The sequence below is a fragment of the Phycodurus eques genome, chromosome 1, assembly GCF_024500275.1.
Source record: "Phycodurus eques isolate BA_2022a chromosome 1, UOR_Pequ_1.1, whole genome shotgun sequence".
NCBI lineage: Eukaryota > Metazoa > Chordata > Actinopteri > Syngnathiformes > Syngnathidae > Phycodurus > Phycodurus eques.
In genome coordinates this window covers 4,838,243-4,859,254 of record NC_084525.1, presented here as the reverse complement: position 1 = coordinate 4,859,254, position 21,012 = coordinate 4,838,243, and the positions used below count along the sequence as shown (strand labels likewise).

The window sequence follows — 21,012 nt, the reverse complement described above, 5'->3', positions numbered from 1 at the left end:
CTCCAACTTTTCAAACATACAGTGTCTTATGTTTGTAATCTGCCTCGATATAAAACAGAAAGTGTTCATATAATCGTACTTCCAACAAGTCAAGAGCTCGCCCATGGGATGTATAATATCACGATTGCTGATGTTCAAACTGCTTGATAAAAGGGAGACATATTACATAATATCAAACTGTCAAGGTGATGAAAGCAGCTGCTTGTAGGGACACACTGTGAAAAATGTACATGCACAAAATTGATTCTTTTGACATCCAAGTTAATCTTTTGTGAGCTGTCTATTTTCAAAAGTATGACTGTGAGCAAGCCGTTCGTTGTCAATTTTGCCAAATTATAACAAACGAATGGGGCTGATCTACATCATGTCACCCCCCTCCCTCCCCACGCCATTTTCAAGGATGGATGAACTACGTGGAAGCACTAAATGATGATTGAAAATCAAAGCTGAAAGCGAAGGTTTCCAGCATTGCCGTTCCATAAGCGGCACGTGGTAGCGAAAGGAAGCGGAGGGTAAGACATCTTTCAAGGCATCTGAGGGGTGTGTGGTGAGCAGTGGCTCTTTTAGATGACATAAGAGACCACCCCCTCAAAAGAGTCGAATTTCAGCCAGGGGCAAAAAAACAGGGTGAAACGTGACTGTAATTCCTGATATTTTGGGTATTTTAGAAAAGCTCATCACAGACATGTTGAGAGATCTTGGAACTGCTGTAAATTTTGAAAACAATGCGCTAATATGAGTCCTTTTATTAGGAAACAAACACACTGTCACTAGTAGATAATTGGATGAATGACAATAGTACCAAACCTACTAACCCTAACTGCTTTGAAATTATGACAAAATATTGTGTTTTATCACGGTATATCTGATATTGATGGAATTTGTTGCTGATGAACTTGACTTTTTTTTTATAGTATGTGGTTGCGCATGCTTATTAAAAGCTTTTAATGACAGTCAAGCTTGTGCTGTTGTCAAATATCAGAGAGAAACATTTCATAGAATTTCCTACGACAGTGGAACCTTGAGCCAAAGTTGTGTTTGGCTTTTTCTTTGCATTTATACAACCCTTATTTCAAAGAATAAATCACCATCATGCATGACTGAGCATACCTCAAAGTGAGAATGTTGGATAATTTAGTTTTCCTCTTAGATTACGATCCATTTTCTGTAACGTTTGTCCTTGTTAGGGTCATGGGCGAGCAGGAGCCTATCCCAGCTGACTCTGAGAAAGCAAAAATGCCTGTACGGTTAATAAAGGTTTCATGATGGCTACAGTTTGACCCTGGAAATTATTATTTCTAGTTTCATCGTGTCCTGGAGGAGGTTGCCAGCATCCCGGAGCAGATTGTGTTTGACATTTAAAGGATCAATTGTAAATTGTTCTGATTGCATGTTGCATGCATGTGGACTTGACAATTTTATACAGCGATTTCGGCAGCGATGCCTATAGTGGGGGAAATTCATGCAATAAGTGTACAACCCCAATTCCAATGAAGTTGGGACGTGGTCTTAAACATGCATGAAAAAAAGAATACAATGATTTGCAAATCATGTTCAACCTATACTTAATTGAATACACTACAAAGATATTTAATGTCCAAACAGATAAACTTTATTGTTTTTAGCAAATAATCATTAACTTTGAGTTTTATGGCTGCAACACGTTCCAAAAAACACTGAGAAAGTTGAGGAATGCTCATCAAACACCTGTTTAGAACATCCCACAGGTGAACAGGCTAATTGGGAACAGGTGGGTGTCACGATTGGGTAGAAAAGGAGCTTCCCTGAATTGCTCAGTCATTCACAAGCAAAGATGGGGCGAGGTTCACCTCTTTGTGAACGAGTGCGTGAGAAAATAATCGAGCAGTTTAAAGACAAAGTTCCTCAACGTACAATTGCAAGGAATTTAGGGATTTCATCATCTACGGTCCATAATATCATCAAAAGGTTCAGAGAATCTGGAGAAATCACTGTATGTAACCCCTACAAAGGTTCAACAATTAGTGTCCTCAGTTCCCAAACGTTTATTAAATGTTGTTAAAAGAAAAGGTGATGTAACACAGTGGTAAACATGACCCTGTCCCAGCTTTCTTAAAATTCTAAAAACAATCAAGTTTATCAATTTGAACATTAAATATCTTGTCTTTGTAGTGTATTCAATGAAATATAGGTTGAACATGATTTGCAAATCATTGTATTCTGTTTTTATTTATGCTCAACACAACGTCCCAACTTCATTGGAATTGGGGTTGTACATCCTCAAACACGAAGTAGTTTGGCAGATAATGTATTTATTTAATTATGTTAGTCACTGTCTCTTTTCACAATCATTTTCAGCAACAGCCAAGTCAAGAGGGTTCACTGAAGACGGTTGTCATCCAGGAAAGAAGGCTCCATGTAGGGGTTCACAATGGCTGGGGTTTCATTGATACGCCTCAAATAATGGTGTTGGAGCCCCTAGCCTCAGGGGTCAAAGGACGAGTGGACAGCGTCTCCAAACAGGGCACTCAGACCAAGGACAGGTGAGCAGGACTTTAACATAACAACAACAAGACATATGATTCCTTTGTTATGATTATTTTTGTACAATAATATTTAAGACCTTTTTAATCATTTGAAGGAAGTGTGTTCAAAAAGGTGTAGTTTGTCTGTAGGGCATAAAACACTGAAACGCTTTGTAGGTTTGCCCTTTATAAAGTTCAGTACCTGGCAGATGTCACATCCAATATGGCGGATGCACGGATGTATCGCAGCAACGAGCCAACCAGCTGTGTTGTGTGAATGAGATGTCTATAACTCCCAGTCCACAAACTAATTAATGCCTTCATCTTGATTAGTTTGGGTAATAAGCAACTGTCTAAATGTGTGCCATTTATGGACAAAAATGTCTTTTTTAAACAAAATTTTTGTGTCAAATATTTTTATTCCATTCAAATGTGTTTCTTCTCTAATTCTCAGATAGTTTTTGTCAAATTGACTAATGTTTTCGCATCATTAGTTTAGTAGCAGAAATCTTATGAAAATAAGGCAGTATTATCCTAATATGTAGGAATGTATAATCGATAAAATGTATCTCATTAGTCATTATTGCTGATTTGTTGATTCCAGATATCAGAGAATGGGAAACCATTAGAAAAATAATAATAAATGATAGGGTCAGCTGACTTTCTGCGTTCTGGAGTGAAAAAGGCAAACATTGCTTGACGCTACTCCAAAGTACGCTCTTGCCTATGTAGTACGCAAACTGTGAATGGCAAATACCAAGAGTGCTCTTCAATCGCTCACGTAGGTGGTCACTTCTTGTTTAATTCAATGGTTGTGCATGATCACTCGTTTGTTTCTTTGTCTCCCCTTCGTGTGTGTGTGTCTGCGTGCGTGCATGTGGTTACGCCCTCAGCTCTGCAGCATCATCGGCCCCCCAGACTCTGGGCCTTCGCAGCAACTTGGAGCTCAGGCTGATTAATCATCAGGCCGTAGCTGTCGTCTTCCAGCTGGAGTATGTCTTCTCTGCTCCAATTGGCCGAGAGACAATGGTAAGCGGGATATAAAAACACATTTGACACACACTTAGTGACAATAAATTTGAAAATAATGTGAATCAGAATCACAATCAGAATAGTTTTTATTGCCATTGTCAATGAAAGGTACTTTCACAACTAGGAATTTCTTTGGGTCCAATGGTGCAAAAAGAAACGTAGTTATTGTAATAATTATGAAGTGAAAATAATTAAGACAATTAAAAAATACATTGAATTTTTAAAAATAGACGATAACAGATTTCAGGTTATAAAAGTGTGATAAATCCATAAAGGCCATCAATAAATAGACTCAGAAGAAAGTAAAATAACATAATTGCTTCACTTGACTGGTTACATTAGTCAGTCATTTACATATTCATGTAGAGTTTAGCCTATTGTACCATTGGCATCTCACCTAGACTGCGTGGCGACAGCTACCATAACTTTGAGTTAAATGTTTTTGCTAACCCCTCGACCTATTTTGTTGTGCTACCAGTGGACCAAAATTTTCTCCTGTGAATGGAAACTAAAAATATCAAATTCGCGAATTGGCCACAACTTGTGAACACAAGTCCTCTGTTTCATGTTCATAGGTCTAGAGCAGGGGTGACAATACTTATTCAGCCTGTGAACTACTAATAAAAGCATGTCAAAATGATTGACTTGCTAAAAAAAAAAAAAGGCAAAACATACTGTATATTTATTTATAAATATATTGCATATTTCTGGCGTCAGATGAAATCATCACATCTCCAAAACCATAAATTTTCAGGAACCCAAAAGAACTTTGTTGAGCCATGAACATTGCATGGTCAAAGAGAGCAAGCCTTTTTCAACACTTTAGATTGGTCAGTAAATTGTGACAATAACAGACCCACATGGAAACTGACCACTAGTGTAGATTTGTGAAAAAATATGAAATGAACCAAATTTGGACATAGGAGGTTTCCACCCGACAGAGACGATATTCTTCATAAATTGGCATTCAATGCATAACTGCATTAACCCATGTTGCACAATACATCTCTGTACATTTTATGTCAATACTTTACTGTGAGGATTTGCATTGAATGGAATCAGCCAGGGAAGTATATACAGTATATATATATAGTTCAGACAACAGCTACTGATAGCCAGCCTCAAGCACACTTCCAAATGGTTAACAGTCAATTTGAAACAGTATTTGGACCGAATAATCTTCATGTGGGAAAAGTCTGACTCATGTAAAGAAGTGGAGCCCGATGATGCAGTCAAGTTTCTTCATGTTGGGGTACTTTTCATCTGTGAGTACGTTCCAAAACTGTCCATGAGCCCTGGGTTTAAGATGAATGTCATTGTCAGCTTGTGGTGTCAAAATCTCATCCTCCACGCCAGATGAAACAGTCTTGCAATTTGTAAACCAAGGTCAGTATCTTCCCAAAAAGGGTAGCACAAGTATATTGCGACTGGCTCCAATAAAGCAACTGGCATTTTAGTTCTTTAACCTTTCTCTTTCGTAGTTCACTTTTCAGAGGAAAGTCAGTGATGTAGCTTTTATGAACAGTCTGAAAATTCTGCTGCACATTTCCCTTCTTCAGAGTAGCAGTGGTAGACTTGCAGATGAGGCAAGTGCTCCTTGAATATGACATTGTGCGTGGGAGGGGGGTGGGGTGTTCTCCCGTTCCAAGTTTGTTTTTTTGTGGCTCAGTTGGGAGAGTGGACCGAGGAAGAACCCATCAAGCTTTGGCGCAGATCCAAATGTACTGTATATGCTGATAAGTAATTGATTTTACAGTTGCAGTCGACTTGCATTTGGGCCATCCGGGGTACTGACCCGCCAGATCCAGCAAACGGATCTGCCGTGAAAAACACCGTATGGCAGTGTGCGTGCCACTGACGAAGCGTACCGCCTGCAGGACGGAAGTTAAATGGTCGTGGTAGCGTGACCTTCTTAGGGCTGAACCTTTGATGAGGTTGTGTGAACAATTTCTGTCTTGTGTGGGAGGGGAGCCTTTGTGCTGCTGTGTGCATGTGTTGACAACAGTGACGCCTGAAATCTCACTTCACTTGTGTTCACGTCGAGCTTTGCCAAGAAAGCTTGCACAGCGTCGGCTGACTGCAGAAAATGTCATGTGTCACTCAGCTACCTTGAAAAGTGTGATGAGACAATGTCAAATCTGTCACCGATGTGCCAAATATTTTCTTTTCCTTTTAGGTTTAACTTCTCACTGCTTGAAACCCTTTACTAAGTTCGCACTGGACGAGGTCTGATTGCCACTACTCCCTCTTCAAATACCAATCAAGGCCTTGTGGAAGTGTGTTTTTAAACCTCAACTTTGACACAATGTATGTTTTGCTATTGTATTCTTGGAAAGGCAACAATAGACGCTGGCCATTCACTTAGTGTATTGCAAGGCTATTCAATGAAATTACAATTGCTTCTATAATGGATGTGAGTATTGGCTGCTGGCTCTGTATTATTTTGATTTGTTAGTGCTGTGTAGCTTTGAATGGAGATACAACTCATCAGAAAACTGTAAAATGCACTGTAAATCACAACCAAGGCTGAGGAACAGTTCAAAATATATCTTTTAAGGATAGAGCAGCATATACAGTGATCCCTCGTTTTTCACGGTTAATGGGGACCAGAAACCCCCGCGAAAGGTGAAAAACCGCGAAGTAGGATTTGCCCGCCCAGGAATTGCCATGTATGTGGGTACCAGAATCTTTAAAATATGAAAACAGTATTTATGCTTTACATATTTGAGACAAAGATTACAACAGTACACGTATTTACTGAAATCTTGAATTATAAAACCTTATACAGTAATTAACATTCATCAACATTGCCTTCTGAGAGAGGCGAAGAGGCTTGCGTTGGTGGCGGAGGAGAGGCTCTCACTTGACTCGTAGAGGCTTTAGGTTCACTCGGAGACTCTTCTGCTGGAGGCGCTGATGGTGTAGCTGGGGTTTTACCTTGGAGAAAAACATGGTGATGGGTAGTTGTTGAATTAGTTTTTTCTTTTGCTTCAAAATTCCACTGTCCAAGGACATTACCCCGTCTCTTATTACGCGGCGTTACCACACGTTTCGCTTCCTTATTGAAGCAGTTTTGCGGATGTTTGCTTCCTCTTTCTTGATGTACCGCACTGTAGATTCATTCACGCCATAATGGCGTGCCACAGGTGCATAACTTCTGCCCTCTTTGATCATATCTAAAAGTTTCACTTTTCCTCTGATGGTCATCATCTTCCTCTTCCTCTTGGGCGCCCGGAGGAAGCTTTCGCAGGGGCACAGCGCTTAGGCGGCATTGCAAGGGCTTAACTCATCCCAAAAAGTTACCGCTTAAACAAAAAAAGTTATCACGAACACAACACTAAGATACAGTATACGAGACAGTTAACAGCGTGGACGAGACTGGCGAGACACAACAAGGGAAGATGCTGGGTGAGGCTGCGATGATGCGCAGCCAATCAGCTCACGGGATAAATCCACTCGTGCTCTCATTGGTCGATGTCGCGCCGGGAACCAATCACGTGCCTTGTATGAGTGAGCGGGGCATGTACAGTACAGTACAGGCATGTACAAAGCCTCTGAGTCAACTCATCTCTTTGTTTGGCATGCAGGGAAACCTTCTCTCTCATGCATCAACATGAAACAACGTGTCTTTCCGCAATATGGCTGCTGATATGGCTGTATTTTTCCATTTTTATCATGGGATATGCACTTAAATACCCTTGAATCTACCCTCCTGACACAATAGTAGGTACACCTACACAATCTAAGGCGGGGCAAAACAGAAACCATTGAGGTTTGTCAGAAAAGTTCCACAATTAGTGTCACAAAAGATATATTTTAAATCCAAACTACATGTTTTCCCCTTCAAAGCAATCTCCCTGGAGTCTAACGCACTGCCTAGCCTTCTCTGCCTTGCCTTCATGCCCTCCTGGGAGGGTTCTTCCGGGATCCTCCACTGCTCTGTCATCACGGCCATCTTGATGTTGACCACGTCTTCAAAACAAATCCCTTTGCTCGTCCTCTTGAGCTTGACAAAGAGGGGAAAAAAAACAAAAGGAGCCAGGTCGTGTAAGTAGGGAGGTCGCTCCATCACGACGATGTTGTTCTCAGCCAGGACCTGATGTTCGGATGTTCAGGGCACTCTGAGCAGGCGTGTTGCCATGGTGAACATCCACGAGTTGTCCCGCTCCAAGTCTCGGCTTTTCTCGCGCAGCGAACGAAGCAAATGTCGCAGAATCTCTCTGATCGTCTGGCCCTGTGGGAAGAACTCGCACTGGATGATGCCCCTCACAAAGTTTAAGAAAATGCCATCAACATGACATTACAATATTTTCTCTCAAAAGACTTTTGAGATAAAATAAAATAGACTGCTATTTTTCTCTTCAAAGTTGGTTACTGTCCGCTATAACACGTTTCTAGCCAGGCCTATGGGACAAGTGCACTGTATCATTCAATCACTTATTTTGGGGTTTTGCCACTTCATGTTTTAATGGGGTAGGAATTACGCGAGGCTTCTTCATCTGTTTCCTGTTAATTACTCCTCGTCCCCCCTTCATAATAATGATACTTGTCAGAAGTGTAGCGTATTCCCTGCCATGGAGGCGATGATAAGTGACTGGGTTGACACCAGATGCAAAGCGAACATGACAGAGGATATGTACAGTATATGAAAGCGGTGTAGAAAAACGTTTGATGGCTGCAGTGAGCTGAGGTCACAGTTACATACTCAAGGGCGATTACAGTGAAGGGGAAAGTTTGGTGTTTGGGAACTTTTGTTACATACCTCATATGTCAATAACTGGGCTGCATCACACTGCAAGGTGTTTCTAATGTTGTACTTATATAGTTATTAGACACTCAGTTTGATGCACTACCAATCCAATAACACTAATAATAAACATTATTTAGTGATAGCTCTGTGCACTGCAATTGACTGGCGATCCCTCCAGGGTGTAGCTTTCCTCTAGCCTGAAGTAAGCTAGGATAGGCTCATGAAACATCGGAAAATATTCACAGGTAGAGAAAATATCGGAAGAAGGAGGCAATAATGAATATGGAATCCCAGAATTGGTTTAAAATGTTCAATGCAAATGTCTAATTTAATGCAATTTGTCATTTCACATACTGGTACCAAGCTGCATGCTAATGCATGTAACTCTTCCTCAGTGTGCAACCAGGTGTTGCTGTGGAGCGCTACTTTCAAAGGTCTGCTATTTCAAGGGAAAACCTTTGTGGAGGTCTAATAGAGAGCTAATAATAATGATCACTTATGATTGAAAAAAAAACATAACAAAACAACGTTTGAATGACCTGCACATCACATACAGGTATGTATGTGCCCAAAAAAATTAATATCAAGGGAAAGTCCATTTATTTCAATAATTTGGTTCAGAAAGTGGAACTTGTATGTTATATTAGTTCACCACACACAAAGGGAAATATTTCAAGCCTTTATTTGTTTAAATTTTTATGATTATGGCAGAAAGACAAAAAATAAACACATCCAGTATTTGACAAAATTAGAATATCATGACAAAGTTTATGGGGAGAGATATGTCTTAAAACTTATTTGCACGTGTTTTTCAAATCCACAAATATATCCGTGGTAGAGGGCTGCAATGAGCGGCACGGTGGGCGACTGGTTAGAGCGTCAGCTTCACAGTTCTGAGGACCCGGGTTCAATCCCCGGTCTCGCCTGTGTGGAGTTTGCATGTTCTCCCCGAGCCTGCGTGGGTTTTCTCCGGGTACTCCGGTTTCCTCCCACATCCCAAAAACCTGCATTAAATGGAGACTCTAAATTACCCGTAGGTGGGACTGTGAGTGCGAATGGTTGTTTGTTTGTATGTGCCCTGCGATTGGCTGGTTCAGGGTGTACCCTGCCTCCTGCCTGATGACAGCTGGGATAGGCTCCAGCACGCCCGCGACCCTATTGAGGAGAAGCGGCTCAGAAAATGGATGGATGGATGAAGGGCTGCAGTGATGGTTGGCTGGCGTTCTTGATAAGATAAATTATCTAATTCATGTAGAACCCTTCAAATTACAAGACTGAGGAAAAAGGGTTGTCGTCACTTTGCCTAATTTTTACAAGAGATCGACAGGCGGATCGGCGCAGCGTCTGCAGTGATGCAGACTTTGCATCGGTCCGTTGTGGTGAAGCCTTCTTCTTCACCACCTTCTTCGCCAAGCCGAAAGGCGAACCTCTCAATTTACCGGTCGGTCTACGTTCCTACCCTCACCTCTGGTCACGAGCTGTGGGTCGGGTTAGTTCATGTTAGTTTTCCTCAGTGTCTTGTGGTTTTCCTGCATCTGGCCTGCCCCTCATGTCTCCACCAATAAGCTCTTTCTAGTCATAAAATAAATGAAATGATTTTATCCTTTCATGTCAAAGTGTAAGGAAGTACGCTCCTTGGACTGACTGTGAGAGTTTGTCACTTTTGTCTAATTCAGTGTTTTCCTGGTGTCATGCTGCTTCTGTCCAATTGCCCTGTCTCCTCAAGCGCTTGATGGTGCATGTCAATTACGCCATGCAATAGAGTCACACTGCATGAGGCCTTATTCAAGAGGATGAGGCTTATTGTTGTCTGCCTTGCTCATGGTGACGCGCATTAGATCTTCACTAATGGAACCCTCGATCAATGCTAAACAGAGGCAGGAGGTATTCCTGGCCTACAACTTTTGGTCCTTTTGCCAGGAAACAATTTGCCAAGGGGTGAGGGGGTGGCTGCAGCCATCCAAATTTCTGACAAAGGGAATGAGTGACTACCTGTAGGTCGCAATTGTAACTTACAGTGTACAGGCGTAGGAAGAATAAACTGTTTGTTTGTGTTCCCCCTAAGAAATAATGGAAATTGATCCGTTCCATAGCTCCAATTTCATTTATTCTAAGTCAGTGATCCCCAACCACCGGTTCGTGGACAGGTACCGGTCCGTGAGGCATTTTTTACCGGGCCGCAGAGAAAGAATGACCAATTTATATAATTTCTGTTGTATTGCAATGCACGTGTCAACGTGTTTTATTTTGAAAATTGACCGGATCTTCTCCGCCGCAACAGCTGCGCGTCTCAATTGACACATCGAGACTGCACAGAACGCTTACGTTTCCGGTCCCAGCCGGCTCGAACGCTTCTGTTTCCGGTCCGAACGGGCTGGCTAACGCCGGCTGAGCTCAAAGAACGAAATCATTTCATAAACTAATTCGGCTCATTACGTTAACTGGAAAGATTTGTTCTTTTAAACGAAACTTTTGTGAACGATGCTCGACACAGGCAGAACTACTTTTACAGAGTTAAAGGTCTACTCTCATTGAGGAGCTACGGAACTGCAGTCTGGTCTGGCTGCCTACAACAACTCCGACCCCCACTCCTGCATCGCGCCACGAACGGCGAAGGAGGAAGCAGAAGCGAGGCAAGCGTGTGTGTGTGTGTGTGTGTGTGTGTGTGTGTGTGTGTGTGTGTGTGTGTGTGTGTGTATATATATATATATATATATATTTATATATATAAGCAGAACAGTTTTGTTTTGCATGGCCTTCATTCTGGATTCTTGCTTATTTTGCTTTCACTTTTGATGTCAATTTCAAGTTGTTTGACCTCTATTCCGAAGGTCCACTTTATTGCATTCCTGTCCTTAGTGCTCCAGAGACTACCAAGCACTAAGTTCCTTCCTCGAAAAGTAATTGACAGCTTGATCGAGCTCTTTCCCGGCACCATACTTGTGACTCAAAAACCATGTTGACAGTTTTTGATGCAGGTCAAATGGGTCCTTCATTTCAGCAACAGCCATGAATGAATGTGCCTGTCAAGCACGTCTTATGTTCACCTTTAACCCTGACTGGACATGAGGACTGGCACAGTCAATTACGGAACATCTGAAGAAATGTAACCATTTTTTGTGACCTTTCAAACCCTTTTACTGAGTGAGCTCTTATTTGCTTCTATGCAGACAGAGAATAGAATTGCGAGCAACATCTTAATCATTCGTTTGCTACATAAGGCCGCAAAACAACACAAACATAACAGGATCATCAGTAGGCAGAATACTGGAGCTTTTTTCACAGAGTATACTGAAAAGCTAAAATGTCCTACCCTATTTCAGTCTGGTTTGACAAATGACAAACTCCAAGTCAGTTGACCTTTAGGGTGGCAACAGAGCATAATTTTAATATAATTGAGTGATTTGCGCAATGAATCTGTCAGAAAACTGGAGGATGTGTTGCTGCAGACATTAGCCTTCAAGGCAAGTATAAAAAATTATCCGCTAAATGATTTTTCACAAATGGTGTTTAAACAAAATGAAACTGGCATTCAAGGAAATTCAGGGCTGAAATCACCTCAAAAAAAAAAAAAAAAAAAAAAAAGCCAAATGACGGAACATAAAATGTGCAGAGGTTCTTCATATTTATTATTTATTAGAATTATTCATATTTATTTGGAGCAATGTGCGCTAACCTCCTGAATGAAACATTATGTGGTTGAATTTAATCATATTGGGGCACTAATTTTGCCAGCCAGAGGAACTTTCAATTTCCATGTCTGTTCCAGGTACAATACAGTATATACTGTACATATTGCAATAGTTGCAGCAAAATAACAAATGTGACATGATTTCTAGTTTTTGTTTGTTTGTTTGTTTTTTAGATGAATTGGTTAATTAGATATGTAAATGCCCTTAAAGCCTTCTTCGCCCTGTGTTTTTCCTCAACAAATAGCTGCAATCGATTGGTTGATTGGCACACTGGTGGATGTGGAGACAGATGCAGTGACACGGCCGAGTTTATTAAAGGTGTTGGTATACAGCTTCTCCTCTGGGCTACAGAGACTCTTGTTTGGATTTTAATTGGCTGCTAACAAATACATGCTATCAGAATCAGAATCATCTTTATTTGCCAAGTATGTCCAAAACACACAAGGAATTTGTCTCCGGTAGTTGGAGCCGCTCTAGTACAACAAACAGTCAATTTACAGAACACTTTGGGGACATAAAGACATTGACAAAAAACAATTGTGCAAAAAGATGCAGAGTCCTCTAGCACTTAGAGCAGTTCGAACGACTAATATTGCAATCGTCCGGTGCAATGACCATTGGGCAAAGGGCGCTGAGACTTCAAGGAGTGTATGCGGTTTAAAGTGACGAGTAGTGCGATCATCTGGGACAATGTTGGTTGTGCAAATGTTACAGATCTATCTAGATTGTGCTGTCACTTTTGTGAAATACTTGCAGTATGTTCTTAGTCGTGTGTGTAAATACTTGTGTTTGTATGCCCAGTTATCGTGGGGTCCTGCAGGTTTTAATGATGAGTGCGTTTGCTGAGTGAATAACATGCTCATTAAAATACCGTGTTTCCTATGATTACCCGTTTCTCTTGACCACTTATCGCACTACATCCACTGCAAACCCCTCCCACCGGCGTTGACCTCATATTCAAAGAAACCCGTTATATTTAGTTTGTCTCTGATGTGAAATGCCACGTAAATGTTAATTAAATGTTAATCAAACAGCTTAAGCACTGTAATGTCATCAGGATTTGAAAGTGTTATATTTAGTTGATTTGTGGCTCATTCTCCGGCAGTCAATCCTACCTTAAGGCACTATTTTTCCCTATCGTACATCAAGAGGAAAAGTTGAGTTACAAGGGAAGGGGAGGTTTTATATATATATATATATATATATATATGCCGCAGAGACAATATTTTGCCTGCCTAATTAAAATGAATGTCAGCTCTCCCCCCACAGAGCAGTATATCAATCTCCCCTCTCGATAGGCCCAGAGCGAGTCGTACCCTGTCACAGTCTGCCAGCAGTGCCGTCTTTCTCCAGACGGATGCACCACCTAGAAGCCAGACAGACAGAGGCGATAATGTTTGCACATCGAATGGCTGCTTTGTAGACGGTCAACTCACACTGAGGCAGTGCTCGCACTCTGGAGGAGCTTAAATCCCAACTTGAATGATAACGGCAGTTGTGCAAAGTGGCTAGTGGCATTTTAGAACCGTTTGAGCCTTGAACATCTGTTGAAAAATCAGTTTACACTGGTAATTGTCAATCCGCTATCCCATGTGCAGTTTTAAAGCAAAAGAACATAGGCCTCTTCCTCTTGTTTTCAAAGTGCTTTACCAATTACTTGTGTATTTGCTTGTTCATTTCCTGTTTTTTTTTATCATGTTAAAGCTTTCAGAACTTCACCATAGTCTACGTAAGCTGTAGCCATGGCATTGCCAAACGAAATGGGACTGTGGTGCGCTTTCTGTAAGCTAAAGCGCTGCCTTAGTGCGCCTCTTTTGCACAATTGCTGGAATGACTCACTTGAATTATTTAATTAGGCATTACATAGGACAAAACTCGGTAAAGGTGAAGACAAATGACAGGCGATAAATGCAACAGGCACTGTGGAGCTGGTAGTAAAGCAATAACAGGTGACAGAAATGATACACTGCTAACTGCCACTTGAAGAAAACACAGCATCACAGCAGCAGAAAGCTCCAGCTCCAGTTTGACTGTAACGGCAGTCATAAAATATTTTGCCTGTATTTTTGCCCCTAATAATACATATATAACCTATGCACAGTGATTGTGGCGACCCTTCGGGTCTTAATAATGTTGTATATAGAATTTCATAGAGATAAATGGACACGATTAGACCAACGACGTTATTGGTATTGCTAGAAATGTCCTCTCTAGGGATGGACATTTGACTAAATTTCCTATGGGAACTGAATCAACAGTGCCTCTGCTGGTTGCATCAAAGTAGTGCTTTACATTTCCCCTCAATTGCTTCAAGACATGCTCATTTCGCACCATTGACAGAAATCAGTTGTTTCGCTCATCCCTCACCCTGCCAAATTTCTCCAATATGCTATTCACAGCCTTTAGGGGCCATGGTTTTATTGTATCTGGGGATTGCAATGATGAGCTGGGAGTTACTATTGCTCACTATTTTACTCCTCTCATCATTCACGCAGAATTAAAAAAAAATAAAACTTAGCGTATTTTCACGACCATAAGGCGCACTTAAAAGTCTTAAATTTGGACGGGGCGCCTTATATTTGCACCGAGTTCCAAAATCTGTAAATGATGTTGTGTGACTTTGATGAGCGCTCTGCTTGACTGACTGGGAGCATGTCCTGCCGACACGCTGCTTATATAGAGTAAAGGCGGACGTGACTGAGGACAGCATGCGGACGTTAATGGGGGAAGGGTGCTGGTATGTGTATTGTGCAAAACAACATCGGTTTGGCTAAGGACCCCCGAAAATGGCACCTACGAAGAGACACCCTTATGAAGCACAGTTTAAACTGAAAGCTATCAGTTACGCGGGGGAACATGGGAATCGAGCAGCCGCGAGAGAATTCAAGATCAACAAATCCGTGATTCGCAAGTGGAGGAAGCAGGAAAACGGCTGCATCATTGCTGAACAGCCCCCCGGCAACGAGACTGACTCCAACAATTACGAGAGGGAACCCGGCATGTTTGATGGAGAACTTTCCCAGCTGTTCATTTGCCACAATTCTGTCTCTGAGCTCTTCAGGCAGTTCCTTTGACCTCATGATTCTCATTTGCTCTGACGGGCGCGTGACTTTTCTAATCAAGTCCAATCAGTATAATTAAATACAGCTAGACTCCAATGAAGGTGTAGAACCATCTCAAGGATGAGCAGAAGAAATGGACCGCACCTGAGTTAAATATATGAGTGTCACAGCAAAGGGTCTGAGTTGTTATTGCTGTGTGATATATCAGTTTTTCTTTTTTAATAAATCTGCAAAAATGTCAAAAAAAAAATTTCTGTCAATATTGCGTGCAGTGTGTACATTAATGGGGGAAAAAATGAACTTAAATATTTTAGCAAATGGCTGCAATATAACAAAGAGTGACAAACTTAAAGGGGTCTGAATACTTTCCATACCCACTGTATATCTTTTTTTTTTTCTTAGAAAATGTCACTGATGGTTGTAGATGGGGGCCATTATTTCTATTCTGTATTTCCAGTTGTGTTCATTCTGTATTTCAATAATATCCAAGACCTTGTCAATGTGCATATTCAATGAAGTGAAAGCATTAAACACGCCTTGCAAGAGCGTCTCCTTGAAGCGGTGCTCGAACGCAAGGTCTAATTTTCCCAGCACAGTATAGCCTGCTCTGTTCATTTGGACTGCTTATGCAGATGGATGAAAATGTGAATGGTTTAGTGCGCTTAAGTTAATGATCTCGGCGCGTGTACGCTTCCTCCCTCCTGGGCTTTTCATTGTGGAGAGTACGACTACAGTTGTAGGAGCTCCGGGCTGGTGCCTCCTTTTGCCTTCTGAGCTGAAATAATGACTTGAAGAACCTAACAGACATGCGGTAATAGTAATAACTGTCAGGCCTAGTTTCCCATCAGTGCTCACATTCGCCTAATTTAAGATTAATCTATGCTGTTCTAGCAAACCCTTCGTTGGGTTGTCTTATAATTTTCTCCCAACACAAAGCCACAGCTTTAGTTCTTCTTACTGCAAACTTTTCTGCTTTAAAAAACAGAAGATGCAACCAGCTCTACCCCTGAATAGTTCTATATCTAACATTAGTGGTGTCACTTTCATGTGTAGGAACAAGTCATACTTGAGCATGTAAGTGATGATGAATATTGGACTTTTTATGACTTTCTTACCATTCCTCCCATTTTCAGGGATAATGGAGTTTCAGCTGTGTAAGATTTGGAATTCACAATCTGTCACCTTTGGATGATTTTGCTCCCATTTTCCCACTGTCCTTTATGTTCCCCCTTTAAGTTTGGCGATTACTTTTTTTTTTGCTCCAGGTGACAGACATGAGGTCTTTATTTCCACCCCGCCATGTGTATGAAACATAGTTGTTATTTGTCTAGAGATGCTGCAACATTGTATTTTACATCTGCAAACAAGGTTGATGGGTTCTTCTCCTCGCAAATGTTTTTTTTGTTTTGCCTGTTGGAGCAATTACGCATGCAGTGACATTGCCTGTTATTGTTTTCAGTCCAACTTTATGAGGAATGTTGGTGTTTCCTTGTTTTTGCCGTTGGCTACTGTATCTACTCCGATTCCTCTGCAAGTGCACTATTAAAACAAGATTCTGCTTTCTCTGCTGTGTAAAAAAATCCAGTTTTTTCTTTCTCCAAATATTCTGTGACACTCAACAGTCAATTTATTTTGTGGAAACTGGCTATTGATAATTTTGTAGCCAACTTGATGACCAGCAACAAACCTGGTTTAAAGCATTTAATTCAAATGGCAACTTCCGTCATTATTTTAAATAGCTGCCTCAAAACAATAGCGAACTGGTGGATCTCTAATATATTTGGATCCATAAACATGTTTTGCCTTAGAAAATTCATTAATTAATTTTCCGTGCAGTTTATCCTCACTTGGGTCGGGGGCAAGCTGGAGGCTATCCCAACTGACTCCGGGTGAGAGGCCGGGTACACCCAGAACTGGTCGCCAGCCAATCGCAGGGCACTTTTCAAGAAACAACTATTCACACTCACATTCACACCTACGGGCAATTTAGAGTCTTCAGTTAACCTTCCATTCACGTTTTTTGGGATGTGGGAAGAAACCGGAGTACCCTGGGAAAACCCACGCAGGCACGTGGAAAACATGCAAACTTCACACAGGCGGGGCAGGATTTGAACCCGGGTCCTCAGAACTGAGACAGATGTGCTAACCAGTCCCAGAGTAGAGCAGAGCGTGAACTTTCCCTTCAAGTACTACACATTCACTCGCTGCTCGGTCTGCTCACTCATCCACTTAGCTACCAGCTGTCAACTCCATCGTCTTCATCTTCCATGGCACTAACATACTCCATCTCATGGCTAACAAAGCGGCATCCAATCAACCTTAGGCTAACACTAGCAGCTAATATTAGCAGTAGTGCTAAAACACTCACAACTTTTACATTATCAATATTCTTGGGCTGTATTTGTGAACTCACAGGCTGGGATACACAGAATTGGCACTACTTGGAATATGAGTCTGACCAGATGTGTAAATTTTCCTCGCAACTTACACTTTTTGAGAAATTATAATAGCATGTGAGCATGGTTTGAAAATCGTTCGTGATCTAAATCTGCGTATCGTTGATAATGAATTATTAAAACTCAAACTATTAGATAACATACTGTCGGGAGCATTCCCTGTTGCCTGTTTGTCTCCCTGCTGTACTGTTTTAGTCCCTCCTTCCTGTATGGCCATTGGTCAGGTTTTCAGCCACTGCTCATGCTGTCATTGGATGGTCTCATATCAATCACTACAGCAGCACCACCGATTGGATGTGATGTGAAAGTTTGAAACATGTTGTATAACCTCAACTGGAATGAGACACTGATCTACATAAAATAGTATTATACAGTATGATTGTGAAATACATTGCAAAAGTTGCGTTTTCAATTTTTTTTCATGATTTTTAGGAGCATATGTCTTGCCATATGTATCGTATTTTCACGACCATAAGGCGCACTTAAAAGTCTTAAATTTTCTCCAAAATGGACGTGTGTGCATTTATGTGTGCACCGAGTTCCAAAATCTGTAAATGTTGTTGTGGGACTTTGATAAGCGATCCGCTTGACTGACTGGGAGCATTTCCTGCCGACACGCTGCTTAAATAGAGGAAAGGCGGACGTGACTGAGGACAGCATGCGGACGTTAAAGGGTGCGTGTGAAAGAGGAGGCTAAAGGCACGCCCCCAGGAGGTATATAGCGCCGGTATGTGCATTGTGCAAAACAACATCGGTTTAGCTAAGGACCCCCGGAAATGGCACCCACGAAAAGAAGCACTTACGAAGCACAGTTTAAACTTCAAGCTATCAATTTACGCGGAGGAACATGGGAATCGAGCAGCCACGAGAGAATTCAAGATGAACGAATCCATGGTTCGCAAGTGGAGGAAGCACGAAAACGAGCTTCGCCAAGATAAGAAGACGAAGCGCCGGGCGCGCGACGCCATATGTGAATGGATTGTGGATGCCTGGGCTAAGGTATCTGCTTTGACTGTTGTTCGAGCTTTTGCGAAAGCCGGCATCATTGCCGAACAGCCCCCTGGCAACGAGACTGACTGCGACAATGACGAGAGGGAACCCGGCATGTTTGATGGAGAACTTGCCCAGCTGTTCATTTCGGATACAGAAGATGAGGACTTTGATGGATTTGTGGATGAGGATTGATAAAAAAATAACGTGAGTACATTGTTAAATACTTCAATAAAGTACAACGGAACTCAGTTTTGCTCCCGCTGCCTTCTTAAAAACATACGCTATATTTTAGCGTGCATGCATGCTAACGTATGTTTTAAGATAGCGTATGTTTTACCATGTCTGCGCCCAATAATACGGTGCGCCTTATATATGTGTTAAATACAGAAATAGACCCCGTGACTGAGACTGCGCCTTTTAATACGGTGCGCCTTATGGTCATGAAAATACAGTATTTAATGTAAAACTTTAAATTTGTAGTTCTAAAAATAATTCTTTATTAAGACTGTTCAATTGATAGTTAAGCATATGTGTCGCTGTGGGTGTTGTCCTGTCTCTGGGCAGCATGAAAGTTTTGGTCTAAATAAATTTTGCCTGTGGTCTTGTCTCCTCTGTCTGTCTGGGGTGAGGCGGACCAATGTGGCTCTGTCTCTTGGGCTTTGTATGAACTGCGAGTGGGGCCCTGTGCTGACTTCACTCTGGAATTGTGCCTCTTCCCTCCACTACTCTGTTCTCAGCCATGTCATGTCTCTAAGTGATTTTGCACATGCGACGGGTGATGTGGCTCTATTGATTTTAGGTTATTATTGTTTGTTTGTTTGGATGTTGGGCATAGTGTTTGGAATAGTGAAATCGTCGTTAGCGTGTTTGCCTTACAGTCAGGAGATCTGCGTTGGAATCTACACTGGACCATCTCTGCTGGTGTGTCAATATTGTATCACATAGGTGGGGGACTTCAGTCATATTTCTTGTCTCTATTACTAGCCTCGGACTTGAATCACCAATTTTAGGACTTGTGACTTGCGTGGATGTAACTTTTGAAAGACTCAACACACAACTGCCGGGTCATTAACAATTTTAAAGATGCATCGCTTACATCAACAAGTCGAAGTAACTGTTACAACTACTCAAACATAATTGGTCATTTGTTTACATTCATACATTTTTGTAATGTAATATCAAGTACAGTTTTTTAGCCCAAGAAATGACCTGACTTTACTTGCTTGATATTTAGTGGCGACTCGACATGCTTGATTTTTGCTGCGTTAGGGTGAGTGTGTATGTATTGGAACTAGGACACACCTGAAACAAGTAGTGTGTAAAATTGTGGGAAATTCAAAAGAAATCAGCCAAGATATCAGGAAGAGCATTGTGGACTTGCCCAAGTCTGGTTCATCCCTGGGTGCAATTTCCGGATGCCTAAAGGTGCAACGTTCATCTGTTAAAACAATTATATGCAAGTATAAACACCATGGGAATGTCCAGTCATCATCCCGCTCTGGAAGGACACGGGTTCTGTGCCCCAGAGATGAATGTGCTTTGGAACTGAAATGTGCATATCAACCCAAGAACAAAATCAAAAGACATTGTTAAGATGCTGACTGAAGCTGGTTAGAGTGTATCATTATCCACATTGAAACAAGTACTGTACCGACATGGGCTGAAAGGCCACTCTGCCAGGAAGAAGCTATTCTTCCAAAAGAAACATCAAAAGGCGATATTACAATTTGGAAACGCAAACAGGGACAAAGAACGTTTGGAGAATTTTTGGAGAAATGGTCTATTGTCTGACCAAACTACAATTAAACTGTTGGGCCATCAAGCATCGTTAGGTTGGGAGGAAAAAGACGGAAGCTTGCAAGCCTGAGAACACCATCTCAACTTTGAAATACAATGGTGGCAGCATCATGTTGTGGGCTTGTTGAAGGGATTGGTGCACTCGACAAATTGGATGGCATCTTGAAGAAAGAACAATGTGGAAATACTGAGGCAAGATCTCAAGACATCAACCAGGAAGTTAAAGCTTGTGCGCAAATGGGTCTCTGAAATGACAAATGACAATAACCCGAAGCATTCTGTTGAAGATTTATGGGCAGACTTGAAAAGGCATGTACAAGCTAGGTGGCCGACAAACATGGCTACCCCGGTTCTGTCAGGAGGAATGGGCCAAATTTCCTGCCAGCTATTGTGAGAAGCTTGTGGGTATAAACGTCTGACTTTGACTAAAATTCATGAAAAAATAGCCTAAAAAAATCTGACAGTATTTATCAAATATTACTAATTGTGTTAATCATAATTGACCTAAAACAGGAACAGTTTAGTCTGATTTCATGTCAGAGAGAAACAAATATATATTTTTATACAATATAAGCAAACTTTTGGTTTCAACTGTGTGACTTGCTGACACTTCTGCTGTATTGTAACAGACAACGATACAACGCATCATCAAATGGGGCATTTTAGGGTTCACTGTATTTTACTGCCACAAACATACTGTATGCTTGATGGCTGTCAGTATCTGTG

At 41.4% G+C, this 21,012-nt stretch overlaps 1 protein-coding gene across 4 annotated transcripts in view; it reads left to right on the top strand.

Moving 5' to 3' along the window:
• Nucleotides 1–21,012, top strand: part of nphp4 (nephronophthisis 4) — a 191,303-nt gene that overhangs the window by 61,209 nt on the left and 109,082 nt on the right. For all 4 annotated transcript variants that reach the window (XR_009768367.1, XM_061673501.1, XM_061673493.1 and 1 more), the window contains exons 7-8: nt 2,338–2,522; nt 3,398–3,533. Coding sequence is in view for 3 of the 4 variants with exons in the window: in XM_061673501.1 (XP_061529485.1) it covers nt 2,338–2,522; nt 3,398–3,533 (321 nt within the window). In the remaining variant the exon portion in view is untranslated. The remainder of the gene's footprint in view (nt 1–2,337; nt 2,523–3,397; nt 3,534–21,012) is intronic.